At 44.6% G+C, this 17,686-nt stretch overlaps 2 protein-coding genes across 6 annotated transcripts in view; one reads left to right on the forward strand and one right to left on the reverse strand.

The window, feature by feature from the left end:
- Positions 1–779: 779 nt before the first annotated feature.
- Positions 780–12,252, reverse strand: LOC117739474 (cilia- and flagella-associated protein 69-like). Of its 4 annotated transcripts, none has more exons than XM_034545891.1 (24): positions 12,088–12,245; positions 11,879–11,958; positions 10,448–10,558; positions 10,287–10,352; positions 9,804–9,913; positions 9,633–9,709; positions 8,883–9,053; positions 8,222–8,374; positions 7,815–7,989; positions 7,023–7,146; positions 6,835–6,883; positions 6,610–6,731; positions 6,301–6,532; positions 5,861–6,025; positions 5,309–5,424; positions 4,882–5,000; positions 4,361–4,442; positions 4,021–4,213; positions 3,349–3,486; positions 2,952–3,028; positions 2,500–2,697; positions 2,102–2,188; positions 1,930–2,013; positions 780–1,486 (listed from the first exon to the last, which is right to left on the reverse strand). In XM_034545891.1, exons 6-24 carry the CDS (start codon positions 9,634–9,636, stop codon positions 1,322–1,324), a joined length of 2,454 nt encoding a protein of 817 aa, XP_034401782.1. In that variant the 5' UTR covers positions 9,637–9,709; positions 9,804–9,913; positions 10,287–10,352; positions 10,448–10,558; positions 11,879–11,958; positions 12,088–12,245; the 3' UTR covers positions 780–1,321. The 4 variants fall into 4 exon arrangements, with proteins under 4 accessions (XP_034401782.1, XP_034401783.1, XP_034401780.1 ...); XM_034545892.1 differs by having other exon boundaries at positions 8,955–9,053; positions 12,088–12,229; XM_034545889.1 differs by having other exon boundaries at positions 8,955–9,053; positions 11,879–12,252.
- A 43-nt stretch (positions 12,253–12,295) lies between these two features.
- Positions 12,296–17,686, forward strand: part of LOC117739457 (lysine-specific histone demethylase 1B) — a 6,929-nt gene continuing 1,538 nt past the window's right edge. The window contains exons 1-19 of one of the 2 annotated variants that reach the window (XM_034545868.1): positions 12,296–12,480; positions 12,735–12,880; positions 13,597–13,718; positions 13,820–13,909; positions 14,012–14,123; positions 14,225–14,338; positions 14,431–14,469; positions 14,593–14,785; positions 14,884–15,068; positions 15,149–15,319; positions 15,435–15,509; positions 15,591–15,725; positions 15,820–15,991; positions 16,093–16,220; positions 16,335–16,466; positions 16,587–16,661; positions 16,787–16,903; positions 17,031–17,156; positions 17,276–17,389. In XM_034545868.1, coding sequence (XP_034401759.1) covers positions 12,465–12,480; positions 12,735–12,880; positions 13,597–13,718; positions 13,820–13,909; positions 14,012–14,123; positions 14,225–14,338; positions 14,431–14,469; positions 14,593–14,785; positions 14,884–15,068; positions 15,149–15,319; positions 15,435–15,509; positions 15,591–15,725; positions 15,820–15,991; positions 16,093–16,220; positions 16,335–16,466; positions 16,587–16,661; positions 16,787–16,903; positions 17,031–17,156; positions 17,276–17,389 — 2,262 coding nt within the window. In that variant the 5' untranslated portion in view covers positions 12,296–12,464. The remainder of the gene's footprint in view (positions 12,481–12,734; positions 12,881–13,596; positions 13,719–13,819; positions 13,910–14,011; positions 14,124–14,224; positions 14,339–14,430; positions 14,470–14,592; positions 14,786–14,883; positions 15,069–15,148; positions 15,320–15,434; positions 15,510–15,590; positions 15,726–15,819; positions 15,992–16,092; positions 16,221–16,334; positions 16,467–16,586; positions 16,662–16,786; positions 16,904–17,030; positions 17,157–17,275; positions 17,390–17,686) is intronic. The other variant, XR_004610173.1, reaches the window with a different exon arrangement.

A 17,686-nucleotide genomic window follows, 5' to 3' on the forward strand; every position in this document is an offset into this window, starting at 1 on the left:
ACAGTTTTAAATATTACTGTTAATAACCCATCAGTGCAGACAGAAGCCAAATTAATTATTTGTAACACATTTCTTAAAGACAATAAAGTTCATATCAAGCAAAAACATCTAATTAATAATCAAATAGTCAAGTGCTTTAAACAACTTAAAACAATCGACTATTTAAATTGATTTGTTTAAAATTTCTTTAAAATATGAACATAAAACCAAGCTGAGTATTTTTTAAGTCATCTAATAACCAAATAAGAGTTATTCATCAAAAAGGTCTGCCTCACAGTTTTTAAGTTATCGGTCGACGCTCATCCTCACCTTCATCGACGGCTCCAGCAGCTCAGACAGACAGACAGACAGACAGACAGACAGACAGACAGACAGACAGACAGCATGTGAAGCCCCCTTAGCAGCCTGAACAAACAACTGAAGAGGGCTCCCGTGAACGTCCCAGTCTGACAGGGGCTCAACACACACACACACACACACACACACACACACAGCTGCAGGAAGAGCTTCCAGAGACCATGTGGTCATCCAGCCGGTGAAATGGACAGAGCAGCGAGAGGAGGTGGAGAAGAAGAAGAGGCGCTGTGCAGCATGTTGCACGCTTGGAGGAACATGTGTGTTAATGCGCTGCAGTGACTTATGTAACACAAAAACACGAAAGAGAGAACTCTTTTTAACAGCCGTCCTAAATGGACCTTCTGGGTGCCACCAGCTGCCAGACAGCAAGGAGCCGTCGACGAGCGAGGATCAACCTTTACTTTTTAAAACCTTTATATTAATGCTGGGTTTGATATTTTGGTGTTACATAAGGCCTCAGTTGATGGCCCCATGATGCCACATTGACTGTTCAGGGTGCCACTGTTCATGTTGCCCCGTGAGTTATATAAACAAAGAACGTGGTAGAATGAATGCAGAGAAACCTTTTAATTATTGGGGGGTGGGGTGTTACAAATTAAATTACGTTTCATGTTATCTGAAAAAAATGAACATGCATGTTGTTTTATTATTATACATGAACATAGTGCCACAAAGGCCAGTTAGTTTACTGCACTGTGTGTGTGTGTGTTTAATGGACGGACTAGACTACAAGGTGCTGATTGTGATCAAGTGACCTCACCGTCTGCATTTGCTGCCAGAGTCAAATCAAACCCTTCAGTATGGATGGACTGGGTATGAATTAGAAGCCGTTATGAATAAACATGTATTGGTTATGGATGTGTGGCCGTGCTGCAGGGTTTGGTCTGCGTCGTGTTGGGTGTGTATTCAAGTCCACAAGATCAAATAAATGTTTGATACCAATGTAAAGGGCGCTTATGAAACATCAGTCTTTTACAGACACGGTGGTGAAGTACTCTGGGTCCTGACTTGAGGCTCCAACTTGGTCCGGACCCGCAGCCTTGATGGGAACTCGGGCAATGGTCACTTTCACTCCAGCGGGCCCCTGAGCGCCCGTTCTCTCGAAAGACATCACCTCCCCGATGAAATGCTGAAAACACACAGCAAGACAGGATTTATTTGAAAAAAATAATCAATAATTAACTACTTCTTCAATAGTGACTGCTCCCTGTTGCGTTATATGGATTTCAAAACACTTTCTGTGCATCGGACACAAGACGATTCCTCAAATTACAAAAGACATTTCGATGACGAATTGAATTTCCTAACCTCAAAACTCAAATGACAAAGCAGCATTGCCTCCTTACTCAATTTACTGTTGTATATCTGCTTGTATCAGCTAGTGTATCAGGAAGACTTTACGGTTTCATTTCCTGTAATTCAAGGCAAGATGAGTGTTGGGTCTTGTGAGAGATCGGTGCAGAAGTTATTGTTTGAGTTTCCTCTGTTTGCCTGTGGAGGTCAGTAAAGGTCAGAAGGCGTTCAGCATCTTGCAAACTACGGACTGTAAACCACTGTGTGTCAGTGAGAGACCTCTGTTGGACGAACAGCAGCGTCCTGGTGCTTGGCTTTGGCTCTGAACGATTCAATGTATTCCTCCCTCTGTGCTTTTACTTCCTGTACAAAAAACAACAGCATAGTTCCTCAAGTGGATTCTTTGCAACAGCAGTGACGACTTCCATCTGCGGATGTAACAAGATAATACCTTCAGGATCTCATAGTTTGAAGTCTTGGAAACGTAACGGTCCCATGACTTGGCTATGAGCTCCCGCTGCTTCCAATGAGACTTAATCTGCAAACAAAGACAGAGAAAGAAAAGTGAGTGCAAATTATGAAAAAAAGAAGAAGTCTGCTGTTTCGACATGGATTAGGTCAAGTTCAGTGTCAATAGCCACACATTTATATTGACAAGAAAGCAATGAAGGCTGCATGAATGAAAAGACACCCTACTCACAGACACTTATGGGGATGCATTTTATCAGATTGTTTCCCATTTAAGTTTGCGCAATAGTTCATGAGAGAAAGATAACATATCTACGCTGACATATCGACCGCGTAGATATGTAGTCATGCTTTTATTTGACTGAATTAAACTCCGGGCACCTCCGTGTACAGCAGCTCCTCCTCGCCGGCGTCCTCCTTCTCCTGTTGCTCCAGGATGCTGTTCTGTTCCGCCGCCACCCTCCTCGCAGTGTCCGCTGCAATCCTACAGATGGTACTCAGGGCCTCCTCGTCGGGGGTGATCGGCCTCACCCCGTCCAAACTCAGCTCCCTGCGGATCTCGTCCCACACCTCGCCGACCTACAGCACCGCGGCACACGCCTCATTGTTCACAATGTCTCGGTGTCTGAAACCGAAGCCGCTGCTCGCTGTTCGCCATCATTTTAGAGTTCACGTGTAACAAATGAAAGCTTGTGCGATGAGAACTTTGACACGTCTGACCCAACCGATTTTTCCGATGGTGTGAAAATGACACAACCCGCATGAAAACTGGTGACAATAAAACAAATTTCCTATGCGACACGTGTTTTTTGCTGAACGAGCAGCAGCTCTACCTTGAAGTCCAGGTATCTCCTGACGATGCTCAAGGTCACATAATGTTTTCTCGACAATCCAGGGAGGTCTTGAAAACCTGCAGAAGTGACAAAGTCATTATTTCAGCATATATATCTGTTCGCTAATTTACTGTATCGTGAATTTTCACCAACCTCAAGTGACAATACTTTCCTGGATTAAGTTGATTGACAGCTAAAATATCATTTGCTGACCTTGCGTGTCAAAACCCCATCTGTGTAATACTAAAAGATTGATGTAGATCCAAACTTACAGACAATGTGGCTACTTTTTAAGCTGTATAATGGGACTTAGACCACATAGGCAACATGATAGAAATAGCATTATCTCCATATCTACAGATCTGGTTGAATTATTTCAGAACTTTCTAAACCTTACCAAGTTTGCAGAAGATGGAGTAAATCTTTAACCGCAGGTTCTCTGACAGCTCCAGCACTGCTGCACTCGACATGCTGGAGGGAAATGACAGCTGGCTGTCCTCCTGCTGGTGGTGAATGAGGATGGGTCTCTGGGGGTCTTCAAGTCCAAAAGGGAACGAGCATACATTAAGATACAAGTATAAATATGAGACATATGAGGTTCCATAAAGGTTAACGTTTTATCAAACAGGATTCAAAGTATACCAAAGTAGGATTATTGTTGAACCCTTTGATTAGTGTTTGTCCGCCTCCTAATCAACCGTTTTTGACCATTAGCACTTAGCTCTGTCCCTCACTTGCTGTCGTATGAAAAGTACGACTGGCTCCGCTGGGCTATGTATCATAGTGTTCTTCTAAATGTAAGGGGGAGGGGGAAAGGCCAAACATTATTGAATGTGTATACAACTCTGGGCCAGACCTCCTAACCATTTGTGGGAAAGGGCTCTGTCCATTCAATTGAATTATTCCAAGTATCTGTTTAATAAATGCTTAAAGACATCAAAGTGTTTCATATCACATTTGTTTTCTCTAAAAGGAGATTGAAAAGGTTACTTTCCATAACACAATCTACATCAGAGAATAAGATGTCATTCCTCAAAGTCTTGTCATTGACTCGTCGCTGCAGACTGACCTGCGATCCCTCCTTGTCGGTTCCGGCTGACTTTCAGCTCCTCCTCCTCGTCCCTCCACAGGTGCAGCAGCAATCTGGGGGCGGTCTGACCACCGGCGTCCCTCCAGCTCAGGATGTGAGACAGAGAATTGGGGTTGTCACTCAACTCCAGCAGGGCGGCGAGGACGATGCAGTGTACGCATCTGGGGCTCGACTGTTGGAGAGAGAGAGAGAGAGCGAGAGAGAGAGAGAGAGAGAGAGAGAGAGAGACGCCCAGTTTCATATCACTTCTTTACATTTGGGTGCTTATGGACACACAAATACAACAATACCTTCAGTTGGAAATCAATCATCCACTTACACTGAGTAAGTCCAACAGAAGACACGCCCCCTCTTTAGCCAAAAAGAAATCTTCTGTGGTGTAGCAGCCCACAATACAGGACCTGATGGGACACACACACACACTCAACAGTGGGGAAGCAGTGAGTGCTATAGAGTTTCCTGATATATTGTTCGAGCGTGGAGATGAGGTGAGAGTAACCTTCATTTTGTTTATTCCATTGAAGGGGAAGTCAAATACCATACATATTCCTCTTGATTAAGTTGGAGTTAAAGAAAAGAATCGACAACATTCATTCCAGCTTTTAAATGAAGTACACCTTTGAGTAAAACATTAAATTTAACAAGAAAAAACACACATATTTCTGAACCCATATGAGGGCAGAAGAAACGACGGCTTCGGCTAAGGAAGACACGTTGATGCGGCCAGTTGTAAATATTTATTGTGGACGTGCGTGAATGGGACATTTGTTGCCATGTTTAATCCTTAAATAAATTAGATAAATTAAAACGGTTCGCCAGTTGAGGTTTCGCTGCACTGACCGCACGCAGTCCACCGTTGAGAGGATGAGCTTGTTGTGTCCGAAGCCGCTGTAGAACCTGTCGCAGCCTTTCTTCAGGAAGTGAATCGCCATCTCAACTCCCTCTGATCCAAACAGCTCCTGTGGTGCGACCAAACAGGACTGGGAATGAGGCGAAGCTGTATGCTACCAAACTAAATGTGTCATGTTCTGACCTGACAATCATAAACATCAAGAAAGGAAAATCCCATTAGTGTTTTCACTTGAAGCACTAATGCAAAAATATTACTATGTAAATAATATGTTTTTATTCAAGCAGCTAAGTTTAGATTTTAAGAACAAAAACTGATTTTAAAGTCCTTCAGTGGCTTTAAGTTGAACTCGTGGTCTCAAAGTGACTTGTGTAATTAGTTAGTAACAAAGGGCGTTCATCAGGTGCTCAGCTTTACCTTTCTGTGCATGTCCTTCTCACACAGCGCTGAAAGTATCAGTTGAATATCGGACTTTATTTCCAGGGTGACGACATCCTCCTCGTCAGGACTCGTTTCCATATGCATCAAAATCCCTGAGAAAGGACCACGGGTCAGTCTGTGTGGCCTACGTTTATTAAAGGGCCAGTGTGTAGGATTTTTTTGAAGGTTCTATTAGCAGAAATTAAATATGATATTCAGAAATAGGTTTATGGTCAATAGGTCAAGAGAGGCTGTTTGGTGTTTTTACGTCACCTGAAGGCCACCGTAGTTCTTGGACACGCTTGTGAAATTGCGGTAACGTGAGATGCGGAGTGCAAAACTGCATTAGCATTAGCATTAGCATTAGCAAAACCGTATTAGCCGCCTCCACAGCCGTCTGACTTCTGATTGTTCCTAAAGTCATTTTCTTATATTAACGATGGCCTCTGAGCGAGCTGAATGGTGTTCAGGCTATTCAGTCTAAAAGTCACCAAATCTTACACACTGTCCCTTTAAGAAAAATGTTGTGCAAGTTTTGACTGAATGTACCCAAGAACTGGTTGATGGTTCCTTGATCACAGAAGTCCTGGTTGACTGAGTCTTCTCCTAAAGACGTCACGGATCTCAGCACTCTGATACAATGCTGCATCTGAGCCTTCGTGCTGCCTCTTGCTCCTCCGTTGTGGGAGCCGTGACCCTGACCAAAGAAAGCATCTGCAGAAAGAAATATAACAAGTCTACTGTTACTTCATGAAAAAATTGATAATATACCCAAATTATTAAATCTGCAGGTGCAAACATTATCAAGGGGTTATAGTGTCTGCTAAATGTATTTCTGAAAGAGCAATTGTTTTTAGGTTGTCAGTTGACCCATAAATACTTACTGACAGTACACAGGAACATTGGTGTTTGACCTTTGACCTGATATAGGACTCCCATAGCCTCTTGTTTGTCCCTCCCCCCCCTCACATGTTTAGCAGCGTCCCCACCTTGAGCAACGCACCAGTCCAGCAGTAGCAGCAGACAGGTGTTCCCCTGGCAGGTCATGTAGTCGTCCAACATGAGCGGAGCGACGGTGCAGAGGGTGGCCAGCGCCTGCAGCTGGAGCTCCTCCCGCTGGCCCGAGGACCACTGGAGGGACGCGGACCGGCGCTCGGACGAGGCAGCGGGCGGCTTCACGAGCGTCAACAGAGCCAGCATGACTCTTTCCTCTTTATAAAGCTAGGACGAGAAGAGCATGGAGGGTGTTCAAAACACCACGTTTGGACTGAGACACTGAGGCTGTGTGCGGCACCGACCTGCAGCGCAGCAAAGTCCTTTGACATCAAAACCAACAGATTCAAAAGCAACTTCTTCATTTTCAAGTCTTCGTGTTTGTAGGCCAGCTTTAGGTTGCGGACCAAAGGGTTGTAACTTTTCACTGGAACATAAAGGAAGCAATTTTGTTATCATAAAAAATTGCTACTTTACTCATAAATATTAATAATGTAGAAATGAAATGTAGATGGAAAATGTGGCCTCACGTTCTGGAAATGTGGCCAAAACCACGAGCTGTTTGGCAAATAAACTCTCCTGAAAATTAGAAAAAACAATGTCAAGCAACCTGTAGAGGCACATTTCACACACCTTCTAAACGTGCTGGGCCGTTGAGAGTCTAAGAATATCAGCTGCAATATGTTTCCATCATACAATCACTGATCCATGTACTCACAATAAGCAGACAGCTAGGGCTTTCCGCGATGAGAGTTGTGATCACGAGCAGATCGTTTCTGAGTTGGAGGTCCGAGTGTCGGGAGCCGTTCATCAGCTGGTGAAGAAACGCTTCTTTCAGAGGTCTAAAGAACAAATGAAAAGAAAGTAAGAAGTCTAATATCTATTCGTATTGAATGAGAGCACACACTTGACTCAAATAACTTCCTCAATGTAACCTTTGTTCATCACCCGGCTCATTCTTAGCTTTTTCATTTAAAATGTTTAACATTTTGTCTGCGCTAATGCACATTGGCATGATTTTGAAAGTTCTACTTTAACCCATAAAAACCACAATGTATTCTATTATATCAGGCTTTCAATCTGGAGCCCTGGTTTCCCACCAGATTGAGCCATTTTCTCATGTTTCCCTCTGGGGCAATTAAATGCTCTTTTCTTAGTTTCCACGAGGGGCATTGCTGCTGTTGTTATGGAGCACTGCATTGTTTGATGCAATATTGCTAATCATAGACTGTAGGGGAAAAAATCCCCATAGCACTAACTATACACAAAATAAAGACTTTTTTTTTTCACAACTACAGTGGACTACTCCGGAGAACCCGAACGTGCAAACTCCACACAGAAGGACGACCCGGGATCGGAGGATCGAACCCTCGTGATGTGAGGTGACAGAACGAGCCAAGTACAGCCCGAGAAGATGACCATTTTAGATTTTAGGATTTGTGTTCCTCAAGCAAACTATAAGCGCACACTGTCCCTATCAGCCACATGTGGAAACATCTTCAACACATACATGACACACTCCATGCGGCTGAGCTGAGCAGCGACCTCCTTGCTGCCGCTCTCCAGCAGGTTCCAGAGGATCTCGGTGGAGTGGATCAGGACCTGGCCGGACGGGTCGGGTTCGTTCATGTGCAGACAGATCGTCTCTGCTCCTCGAGCATTCAGTATTAGTGCGCAGTTCATATCTGTGTTTGTAAAATGAGTTGTGATTAATGTGAAGGAGGATTAAAACAACCCATTGACCTGCTGACATTGACACAAGGACACTTAAAATCACTGTTTAGATTGTTTGTCTGATTGTTATTTGGTCATGCGATGATTTATGCACTCGACAGCTGGCTACTTTATCTAATGAACAAGGCTGGATTGACATGTCTGACAGATCCCCTCCTCCATAGAGTAAAATCAGTCACCTACCAGAGGAGCTGGAGAGGATCTGAAGTGTCTGCAGGAGCGGCAGCTTGATGGCGGGCTGGTTCTCCAGAGCGGCCAGGGAGAGGAGCAGCGTCGGCGCCAGGTCACTGCGCTCCAGCAGCTGCAGCCTGTAGCCCGGAGAGGTTGGCTGCAGCCCTGCAGAGACAGATTGGATTGGATTGTTTTTAAAGATAATAACAATAAAATAAATGACCCGCACAAAGCAAACTTAAGCGAAGACAATAGAAAATTACACATACGAAAAACTAAAAGAATGGAAGGGAATTGGGGGTACGAGTACAACACCGTAAAAGTAGTAGTTGAAGGAGAAGAAGAGAAATAGGACACAAGAAAGGAAGAATAGCAGTTTTAGGGGAAAACAAAGAATAAATGACATGCAAATATATTCTAAAGAATATAAAAAATACAGCCTAACTGATGACCGGTTCATAACAACAGCACTTGATGTACTAGTAAGACTGGAGAAGAAGAAGAAGAAGAAGAAGAAGAAGAAGAAGAAGAAGAAGAAGAAGAAGAAGAAGAAGAAGAAGAAGAAAAAGAAGAAGAAGAAGAAGGAGGTAAAAAAGGAAAGAAAAAGAGAAGGAAGAGGAAAGTAAGAAAAGAACCAAAGGCACAAGCATGCAAGTCCATGAGAAAACCTCACTCAGTGAAAGTCTAGAAAATCGGTTGCCAGCGGGGAGAGTCCGAGGCTTTGGCTTGGCGAGACGGTCCGTACCGTCAAGCAGCTGTCTGGGAGACACGCAGCCGTAGAATGACTTCACAGACTCAACTATCTGCTGTCTCACCTCAGCGTGGGACACCCTCATCAGGTAGCCTGCCAACAGAAACACTGTCAGAGTCGCTCGGCATCGTCACTCCTGTCCGGAGAAACTGGACCAAATCAGTCTCGAGCAATGTAAAGAAAAAAGGTCAAACTGTAAACCCAGAAGCCAAAGTGAAAACTATCTGGAGGGTAACAGAGACGTCGTTAGATCTTATCATTTCAAGTCCCTGAAGGAGGTGAATGCACCAAAACACTGCAATACCGCAAGAGGATCATTTCACACAGAATGCATGGGACATGATGGTCCTCTAAATTGCACCGCTTTCTCCTGTTATTTTTGCCAGAAGCTGCAGTAACCTGCTGTTTTAGAAAATTAGGTTGCAACTTTTTGACCTGCTTTTGAAGATGTACATCTTCAGTAGGAACCAATGGGCTCGGGGCTGTGTGCCAGGGACGCTCTTTCTGCAGGTGTCCTTAAGTATTGAGTCTCTTTGTGGGATTTTCTTTGCGGTAAAACAATATATATAACAGCGTCAGTCTTATCCTTTAAGTCTCAGGTCTTCAAATTAATTTTCATTCCAGATTTAAATAATTAGTGGACGCTAAGTAAACCAAATGGTGATGGTGTACCCATGTGAGAGAGGAACTCGATGACGTCCTGAGCGTAGTTCAGCTCATCGGAGGCTTTCTCCTTCAAGAAGGGAAGCCTGAGATGAAGCAAAGCAACGTGTCGATGTTCAGAGCCAGACGATGTCACACACAAAAAAAAACATCGGTGCTTGAAATATTTGAGCTTCTCACCTACAGATTTGAAGTGCATCACACAGGATGGGCACATACTCACGGTGATCCGTCACTTTCTCAGCACAGGCGTCGAGTATTTTGGCGATGCCCGTCAGCTCCTTCAAAAGCTTGAAATGAGTTAAGCGTAACACTTTGGTAAAACATGTACGTAGATGAATCCCAGTGAGGGAGGGGAGGTGATGGGGCAAAGAGTCATCATGATAACCGGCGTTATTTCAGAACATGGAAAATGCTGACAGACACAGCGATACAGCGGTAAATTAGAGCCTTGGGAACAACATCTTGGCTCTGTGTTCAGGTCGCATGAGAGGAAAATCTATTTCCATCTCCGTACCAAGGGACAGTAATGATGATGGTTTGACAATCGGCTGCAGTGTGTGACACCAGAGAGAGCTTTATTTTGGAAAAGACAGACACTTCTAAGAGAAGTCTGTGTAACAGAAGTGTGTATCAGAAGACCGCCTCCAGATTAAAGGATACAAAGCCGATTTGGCTTCTCTTCAGTAGTTTCTTCAGGACAAAAAGGTGCCTCTCCTTCAAGTTAGCCTTTAGAAAAAAGAAAAACAACAGCAAAATGTACAGTAAGAGTACATATGACCTCACTTAAAAAAAAAGTCTGATGACATTCAAGTTGAACTTACTGTCAAAGGATCTTCAAGGAGACGGATCACCTTACGGAGTTCAAGACTTTTAACACCGACCTGTTGAGAAGTTACAGGTCCGGTCCTCTGTCTTCTTTGGTTGCAGACATACTTGAACACAAGTTTGTTACAATGTTTAATCAAAATTACAATAATCACGCGTATTCTGAAGATGTTCCATCTGATAACCCAAACATCTCATGTAATATTTGGTAGTACGTCTCCACAAGCCGCTGACCTCTCTTCATGGCCCTTGGTATAATAACCCAATTCTGAGCTAGTATTTGCTCCATTTGGCAACAAGTGTCATATTTTAAATTGCAACAGGTCATCACCACACTTCTATGTAAATACAACAGTTCCATTTGTGCATACTAAATGTGATAATGTATCATATTTCTTAACAATATTGTTATTCATATAACATTAACTGTATATAATGGATTCAGATAAATCAGCATGGCTGAATTAACTCACAAGGGGAAAAAATAAGTCCCGTCCTCTCACTGCACCATGAATTGACCCTGTTGCCTCTAATTACCCATCAAGTACAGCGCGCACACATCATACTACACATGGCATCTCAATTATACCCTGCTTATAATCCCCAAACCAATCCATACTCCCATGATTACTACCCGGCCTCAGAGTTGCCGTGTGCTGATTACTTTGACAACATTTTTGCGGAATATACACTCTGAGAGCCTAAATTTAAATAATAAAGATGATTGGTGATTGAGCACATGGCCCATTGATGAAAGTATTGTAATATTGTAATATCTGCAGTATTATAAACGGTTAGCTTTTATCCATTGTGCGGAAATTTAGCTCTGCACCCAATTCTGAACTGCGCTTAGTTTAACAGTCTGGAGTCTTTTCGTTGATACATGGCTTCAACATTTTAGAATTGTGTGTTTGCTCACGAGAAACTGTAATATTTGTCAGCAGAGACACCATTATTATAATAGTGTAAATATATAATATTTCAACTGTTCACCTACTACTTTTAGCTCACAATTTAAACTGTTTACCCATTCATTTGAGCAAACTTTTAGATAATTATTTAAACTAATTAGATAACTTTTGGATAACTATTTCAACAGACTTGATCAATTACTTTAGCTGAGGTCAATTGTTTATCCATTACTTTCCCACTACCGTTAATCTGTTATTGTAAATTGTTTCTGAACATCTTGACCACCATTGGATTTGTGCAGTTTACAATCTTTGTTATTTTCTTCTGTCGCTGTGGCATATCTAACAGAGCCCCTTTATAAATATGAGTGTTACTACTCTGCCTTTACATTGTAGTATTAAGTACAACATATTAATACTTCCTCCACCCCTGTAAATGGATGCGTATTAACTGATTCACTCCAGTAAGTACCAGCTGGCTCAAACAAACCCTCAAAGGAATGACAGTAACTTTACCTCCGGTATATGTGGGTTCTTATCCGATGCTCTTGGTCTGATTACAGGAATGTCCGGGTTTCTTCTCTGCACAATTCTGTCTGAATCCATTTTCAAAACGCCTTGTTGGTTAAAATAACGTTACTCACTTTAAACATGACCGGATCATGTGGATTTAGTTTGTTCCGGGTTTACTTTCTATCCCCGCAGGAACAACGAGCTAACGTTACCTTTAACGGAAGACAGACGAGTTGCTTTATAGCAACACAAGTCAGATAAAACCCAACAGCTCCATAACTAACGCCAGTCGTCCATCACCTGTCTCTGTCTCTGCTCCCGTTGCTCAAGTCTGACAGCGTAACATTACTACCGTTGCCGTGGTTACCGTGTCGGACGGCAAGCAGCGGCGCTCAAAACTAATCTGCAAAAGGAAACGCCCATTTCCCCCCTTTAAAACCGGAAGTGGTTTTCTCGCAACTACAGCGCATTGATTTCCCCCCACAACAATAAAAGGGTGACGAATACTGACAATTAGCAGAAAGCGTCTCACTCACTCCCATTAGCACCAAACAACCACCGTGTTGTTGAAGAAGCGACGCGGCCCGCCATGCTGTCGGATGCAGGTCAGTGTCCGTATCGCTCCGCGGCGCATTGCTACATGCTAAATGTGACAGGCGGACATTGAGTGCCTGGTTTAAAGAGCTCGCTAATGTGTCGCCACCTTTGCCGTGTTTACCATCAACATACTCATTCACTGTGGTCACTTCATGAGTAGCTCGGTTTATTGGCTGCATCATGTTATCTGTCAAAAAGAGCCCGTATCAGCCGTAATAAATCGTCCACTGTTCAACATGTCCACTGTTCCACCGATGTTTAGACTATTCTGGGAATGCCTCCGGGAATGCTCGGCGAGCCAGGAAGAGGAGCTCCGGGGAGTCACCTGGGGACGGCCAGACCCTGCGCTCCTCTGGGAGGCAGACCAACGTGCGGGTGAAGCGCACCAACAACCCTCCACCTGGACAGGTAAAGATGTCTGTCTGCTGACACAGCCGCGTCTCACGGTTCTGACACATCGTGGTCCCCTTTGTGTGTGTGCTGTCTTTGAATATGTGGACATAATATATGTATGTGTAAATATGTTTAAACAAAGATAAATGATGTTATTCTGAGGTCACGTACAGGCTTTTATATGTATGTTTTATGCAAACAGCTGGATGGAGCTCAAACCGACCGATTTAGAATTTTGGAGGCTGATTGTGATATTTGAGTTTAGAAAATCCAATACTAATATATGAGCGGATATATATATATATATATAAATGTATTTTTGTTTTCAAAGATTATTTCAGGTGTCTTTTTTTCTTTAATTGACAATATAGACAAAGAGTGACACGGAAGATGTGGGTAGAGAGAAAGGACCTCACCTCCCCTCATTAACTGTCATCTACGCTATTCATTATAGGGATACAAGAACCTATGGGACAAACTATATATAGGGGACACGGTTTCAAATATATTGTTGGCATATTTGTCCTGCAATTTCTATTAAATTGTCAGCTGACTTATTTGCCACTACATGTATATATCTGCAATAAGCAAAGATCTAATTTATATGCTGCCACTAGGGTCACGTTATCCAACAAAATACATCTTCCCTTTTCTCTGCTTTATTAAAGAAGAAAACAACTTCCCTCTATGAATAAAGTCGGGTGATGACTTTCTCCACTCTCTCTTTCTAGAGCAAAAGAAAAGCCACAGACACAGAGGAGGAAGACGACCAGTCTGAGAAGAAGTACAGGAAGTGCGAGAAGGCTGGATGCTCCGCCACGTACCCAGTTTGTTTTGCAAGTGCCTCTGACAGGTAGCACGTCTCTCGGTATAATGGAAATCCGATCTCAACTTGGTCGCTCCCTTTTGTTCTTTTTTCTTTCAGACAGATTTAATTCTTCTGTCTCTTTTCAGGTGTGCTAAAAACGGATACACGTCTCGCTGGTACCATCTGTCATGCGGTGAGCATTTTTGCAACGAATGTTTTGACCACTACTACAGAAGGTAATGTTGACAGATCAACTACTCGCATAATTCTGTTTTCATGGTGACACTTAAAGTGCCGATGGATCGAGGCCATAACATTGACCCCTCCCCCTGTGACAGTCACAAAGATGGCTATGAGGTCTTTGCTTTGTGGAAGAAGGTGTGGACTAGTAACGGGAAAAGTGAGCCCAGTCTGAAAGCTTTCATGGCCGATCAGCAGCTACCGTTCTGGGTAAGTGCAGGCAGCCTCCCTGGTTCCTGTTCACCAGTTGAACCCAGTGATAACCCAGGTCAGTAAGTACAGTAATGGTCATTGGGGTGTGTTCCTTTCAGGTTCAATGTACTAAACTGGACTGTGGCAAGTGGCGCCAGTTGACCAAGGAGATCCAACTCACTGCCTCCCTCGCAGCCGCGTACCGCTGTGGAATGAAGTTCAACAACATCAAGGTAAATGGGGGGGGGGGGGAAAAATGATTCAACGGGCCACTCGCAAGCATCATTTCTAAAAGATAATAATAATATTGTGTCTCCGCCTGCAGAGTGAGGGATTGGACCACTGCTCCCAACCAGAGGACTTGGTAAGTTGCTGATCTCTGTTTTGGAATCCTGGCAGTTCCAACAATATCAAATGTTTTTTCTTCTTAAAAAAACCCCACTGGACGATGCACCCTCTTTAATCCCACGCCATGTCATTCCCACAGAGGGTGGCCGAGGTGTCTGACAGCTGGTGGCATTCCATGTTGATTTTGCCGCCGTTGTTCAAAGACAGTCCCGCCGGCCCGTTCCTCGCCGCCTACTACCCCGACTGCGTGGGGATGAGTCCGTCGGGCGCTGCCAGCAACCCGTCTCTGTCTGAGCTCCGGGCGGATCACTGCAGAGCCGTCCCGCTGCAGAGTGAGTCTGCGGCTGTGGGAGCAATGGAACGTTCTTACTGGGAACGATTCATGAGAAATCAGTCTGAAGCACGTAGTCATTGTTTTGTTTTGCCTCAGTTCCAGGCCTGTGTCCGTACTTCCAGCCCTTCTACCAGCCCAACGAGTGTGGGAAGGCTCTGTGCGTTCGGCCGGACATGATGGAGCTGGATGAGCTTTACGAGTTCCCCGAGTTTTCCCGTGATCCCACCATGTATTTGGCTTTGCGCAACCTCATTCTGGCCTCCTGGCACAAGAACTGCAAGGTACCCTGCCGACACCAGTGACTTACAAAGAGGGAATCTAGGACTCCTCGGACAAACACCTTCTCTGGTTTCTCTTAAAGGAGGTGCTGACTGCTCAGAAATGTGGCGTGCACATCATTGCCCGGGGGTTGGTGCGCGTGCGCTGCGTGCAGGAGATGGACCGGGTGCTCCACTTCATGACCAGGAAGGGTCTCATCAACACTGGCGTGCTGGCAGTGAAGCGTCCCCTGCTCCCCGAAAGACACGGCTCTGTGAGCGTCCTCATACCTCTTTTACGGCGCACATCTCATGTAAAAGCTTCCTTTTTTTCTTCTTCTGTCGTTTGTTTTGGTTAAGACTCACGGCCCCGTTTTGTCCCCTTTGCAGAGGAACGTTATCGTCATCGGCGCCGGGGCTTCGGGGCTGGCTGCTGCGCGGCAACTGCAAAACTTTGGCACTCAGGTAAGCGTGGTTAGTCCCTGTCGCACATCTGGTCTGACTCCCATTCGCTCGTCACGGTGCTGTTTGTCATCGGTTGTGCAGGTGGTGGTGCTCGAGGCGAGGGAGAGAATCGGAGGGCGCGTGTGGGACGACACGTCTCTGGGCACCACTGTGGGCCGAGGAGCTCAAATCGTCAATGGCTGCGTGAACAACCCCATCGCCCTCATGTGTGAACAGGTGAGAGATCTCTGGGGAAGAGAAAACAAAAGAATCTTCACATGCGCACTCTGGAGATGTTTTCCGTTCGAGCTTGTCCGCTCGTCTGTTGCAGATGGGCATCAAGATGCGCAAGCTGGGGGAGCGGTGTGATCTCTTTCAGGAGGGGGGGCAGGTCACCGACCCGGCCATCGACAAGCGCATGGACTTCCACTTCAACGGCATCCTAGACGTGGTGTCGGAATGGAGGAAGGACAAGTCACAGAACCAGGACACGCCGCTGAGAGGTGTTGCACCCAAAACTCGATTTCCTCAATAATAAACCAAACCAAACAAGAGTTTGGTCTGCGTTTAGAGATATTTGATCTACAGGTTTTTATCTCCTCAGAAAAGGTCCAGGAAGTGAAGAAGAACTTCCTTCAGGAGTCTGGAATCCAGTTCAGCGAGTTGGAGGAGAAAGTGCTTCAGTTTCACCTCAGCAACCTGGAGTACGCCTGTGGAAGCACGTTAGACCAGGTGAGGAAAGTTAATGATCCCCTGAGGAGTCTGTTGCCATTATAAGGAAAACAAGTGGAATGAGGAAATGTTCTCTTTGTTTGTTTGTTTGTTTGTTTGTTTGTTTGTTTGTAGGTATCAGCAAGATCTTGGGACCACAATGAGTTCTTCGCCCAGTTCTCAGGAGACCACACGCTACTCGCCAAGGGCTACTCCGCTGTGCTCCACAAACTGGCCGAGGGCCTCGACATCCGCACAAAGTGCCCGGTTTGTAACTCCGTCTTTTACAGTAAAACGCTTATTACCCCTCGTTGAATGCCACTTACATGAATCTCAATAGTAAAAGTCAGACGGTGTGCATAATTATTATTATTTTTTCAAATTCAGGTTCAGGCCGTTGATTACTCAGGTGATGTCGTCAAGGTTACCTCCTCCAACGGGTCCCAGTGGACGGCACAGAAGGTGGCTCCACGTTGATGAATGTCATAAACAGGATATATAAATGATGCGTATATGTACGCATCATTTTAAAGATGTCATCAAATGTTCAACGCTGATTAACAAAGTGTAATGCTCCTTTTTTTTAGGTTCTTGTTACTGTCCCGTTGACTTTGCTCCAAAAGAACTCGATTCAGTTCCACCCAGCGCTTCCTGAAAGGAAACTGAAAGCGATCCACAGCCTGGGAGCCGGCATCATAGAAAAGGTAATAACCGTTTGTAATGTGTGAGTCATGGTTGTAAATAAGTGCAGGCCACCAGGAAAACATTGGCGCATTTTATTTTATATTTAGTTTTAAGGCAAAAATAACAACCAAAAAAAACCTCTTCCAGATCGCTCTCCAGTTCCCGTACCGGTTCTGGGACAACAAAATCCAAGGGGCGGACTACTTTGGTCACATACCACCCGGTCCCGACAAGAGAGGCATGTTCAGTGTCTTCTATGACATGGAGCCCCAGGTGTGTGTTTTCTCTTTTGTATCCACACGGCAATATACCATCAATGTTGGACTACAAGGTGTGTGTGTGTGTGTGTGTGTGTGTGTGTGTGTGTGTGTGTGTGTGTGTGTGTGTGACAGGCTGTCCTCATGTCCGTTATCACTGGTGATGCTGTGCCTGCTGTCCGGGACATGGAGGACAAGGAGGTGGTGGACGAGTGCATGAAGGTGCTGCGTGAGCTTTTCAAAGAGCAGGTAATGTCGTTGCCTCTGATGTGCAATTCACACGCTGGACCGACGTTTATTGTTGTTCTTTTTATAATCGTTAATGAAGCATGAAAAGGCCCCTTTGCACAGTCGTGTCCATGCGACAACACAAGTCATTGTTTGTAACTGACTGCTTTGCTGCTCCGACAGATGTGTGGCTGGTTGTTAAAAAGGAGGAGTACACCTCCACCCTCATAGTTGTCGGCTCATCGGATGAACAGAACAGCCACACTAAAGAGTCTAAGTTTAGTTCTTGGAACTATAGTCCAAGAACTAAACTCAGAC

Source organism: Cyclopterus lumpus, chromosome 11 (genome assembly GCF_009769545.1).
Source record: "Cyclopterus lumpus isolate fCycLum1 chromosome 11, fCycLum1.pri, whole genome shotgun sequence".
Classification (NCBI taxonomy): Eukaryota; Metazoa; Chordata; class Actinopteri; order Perciformes; family Cyclopteridae; genus Cyclopterus; species Cyclopterus lumpus.

Excerpts from the sequence above, each read along its gene's own strand:
- LOC117739474 (XM_034545889.1), bottom strand. The coding sequence starts at position 11,968 with ATGGATTCAGACAGAATTGTGCAGAGAAGAAACCCGGACATTCCTGTA. Across the intron at positions 5,001-5,308 it reads AGAAGGACATGCACAGAAAG|GAGCTGTTTGGATCAGAGGG; the intron begins GTAAAGCTGAGC and ends GTCGCACCACAG. Across the intron at positions 2,014-2,101 it reads CAAACTATGAGATCCTGAAG|GAAGTAAAAGCACAGAGGGA; the intron begins GTATTATCTTGT and ends TTTTTTGTACAG.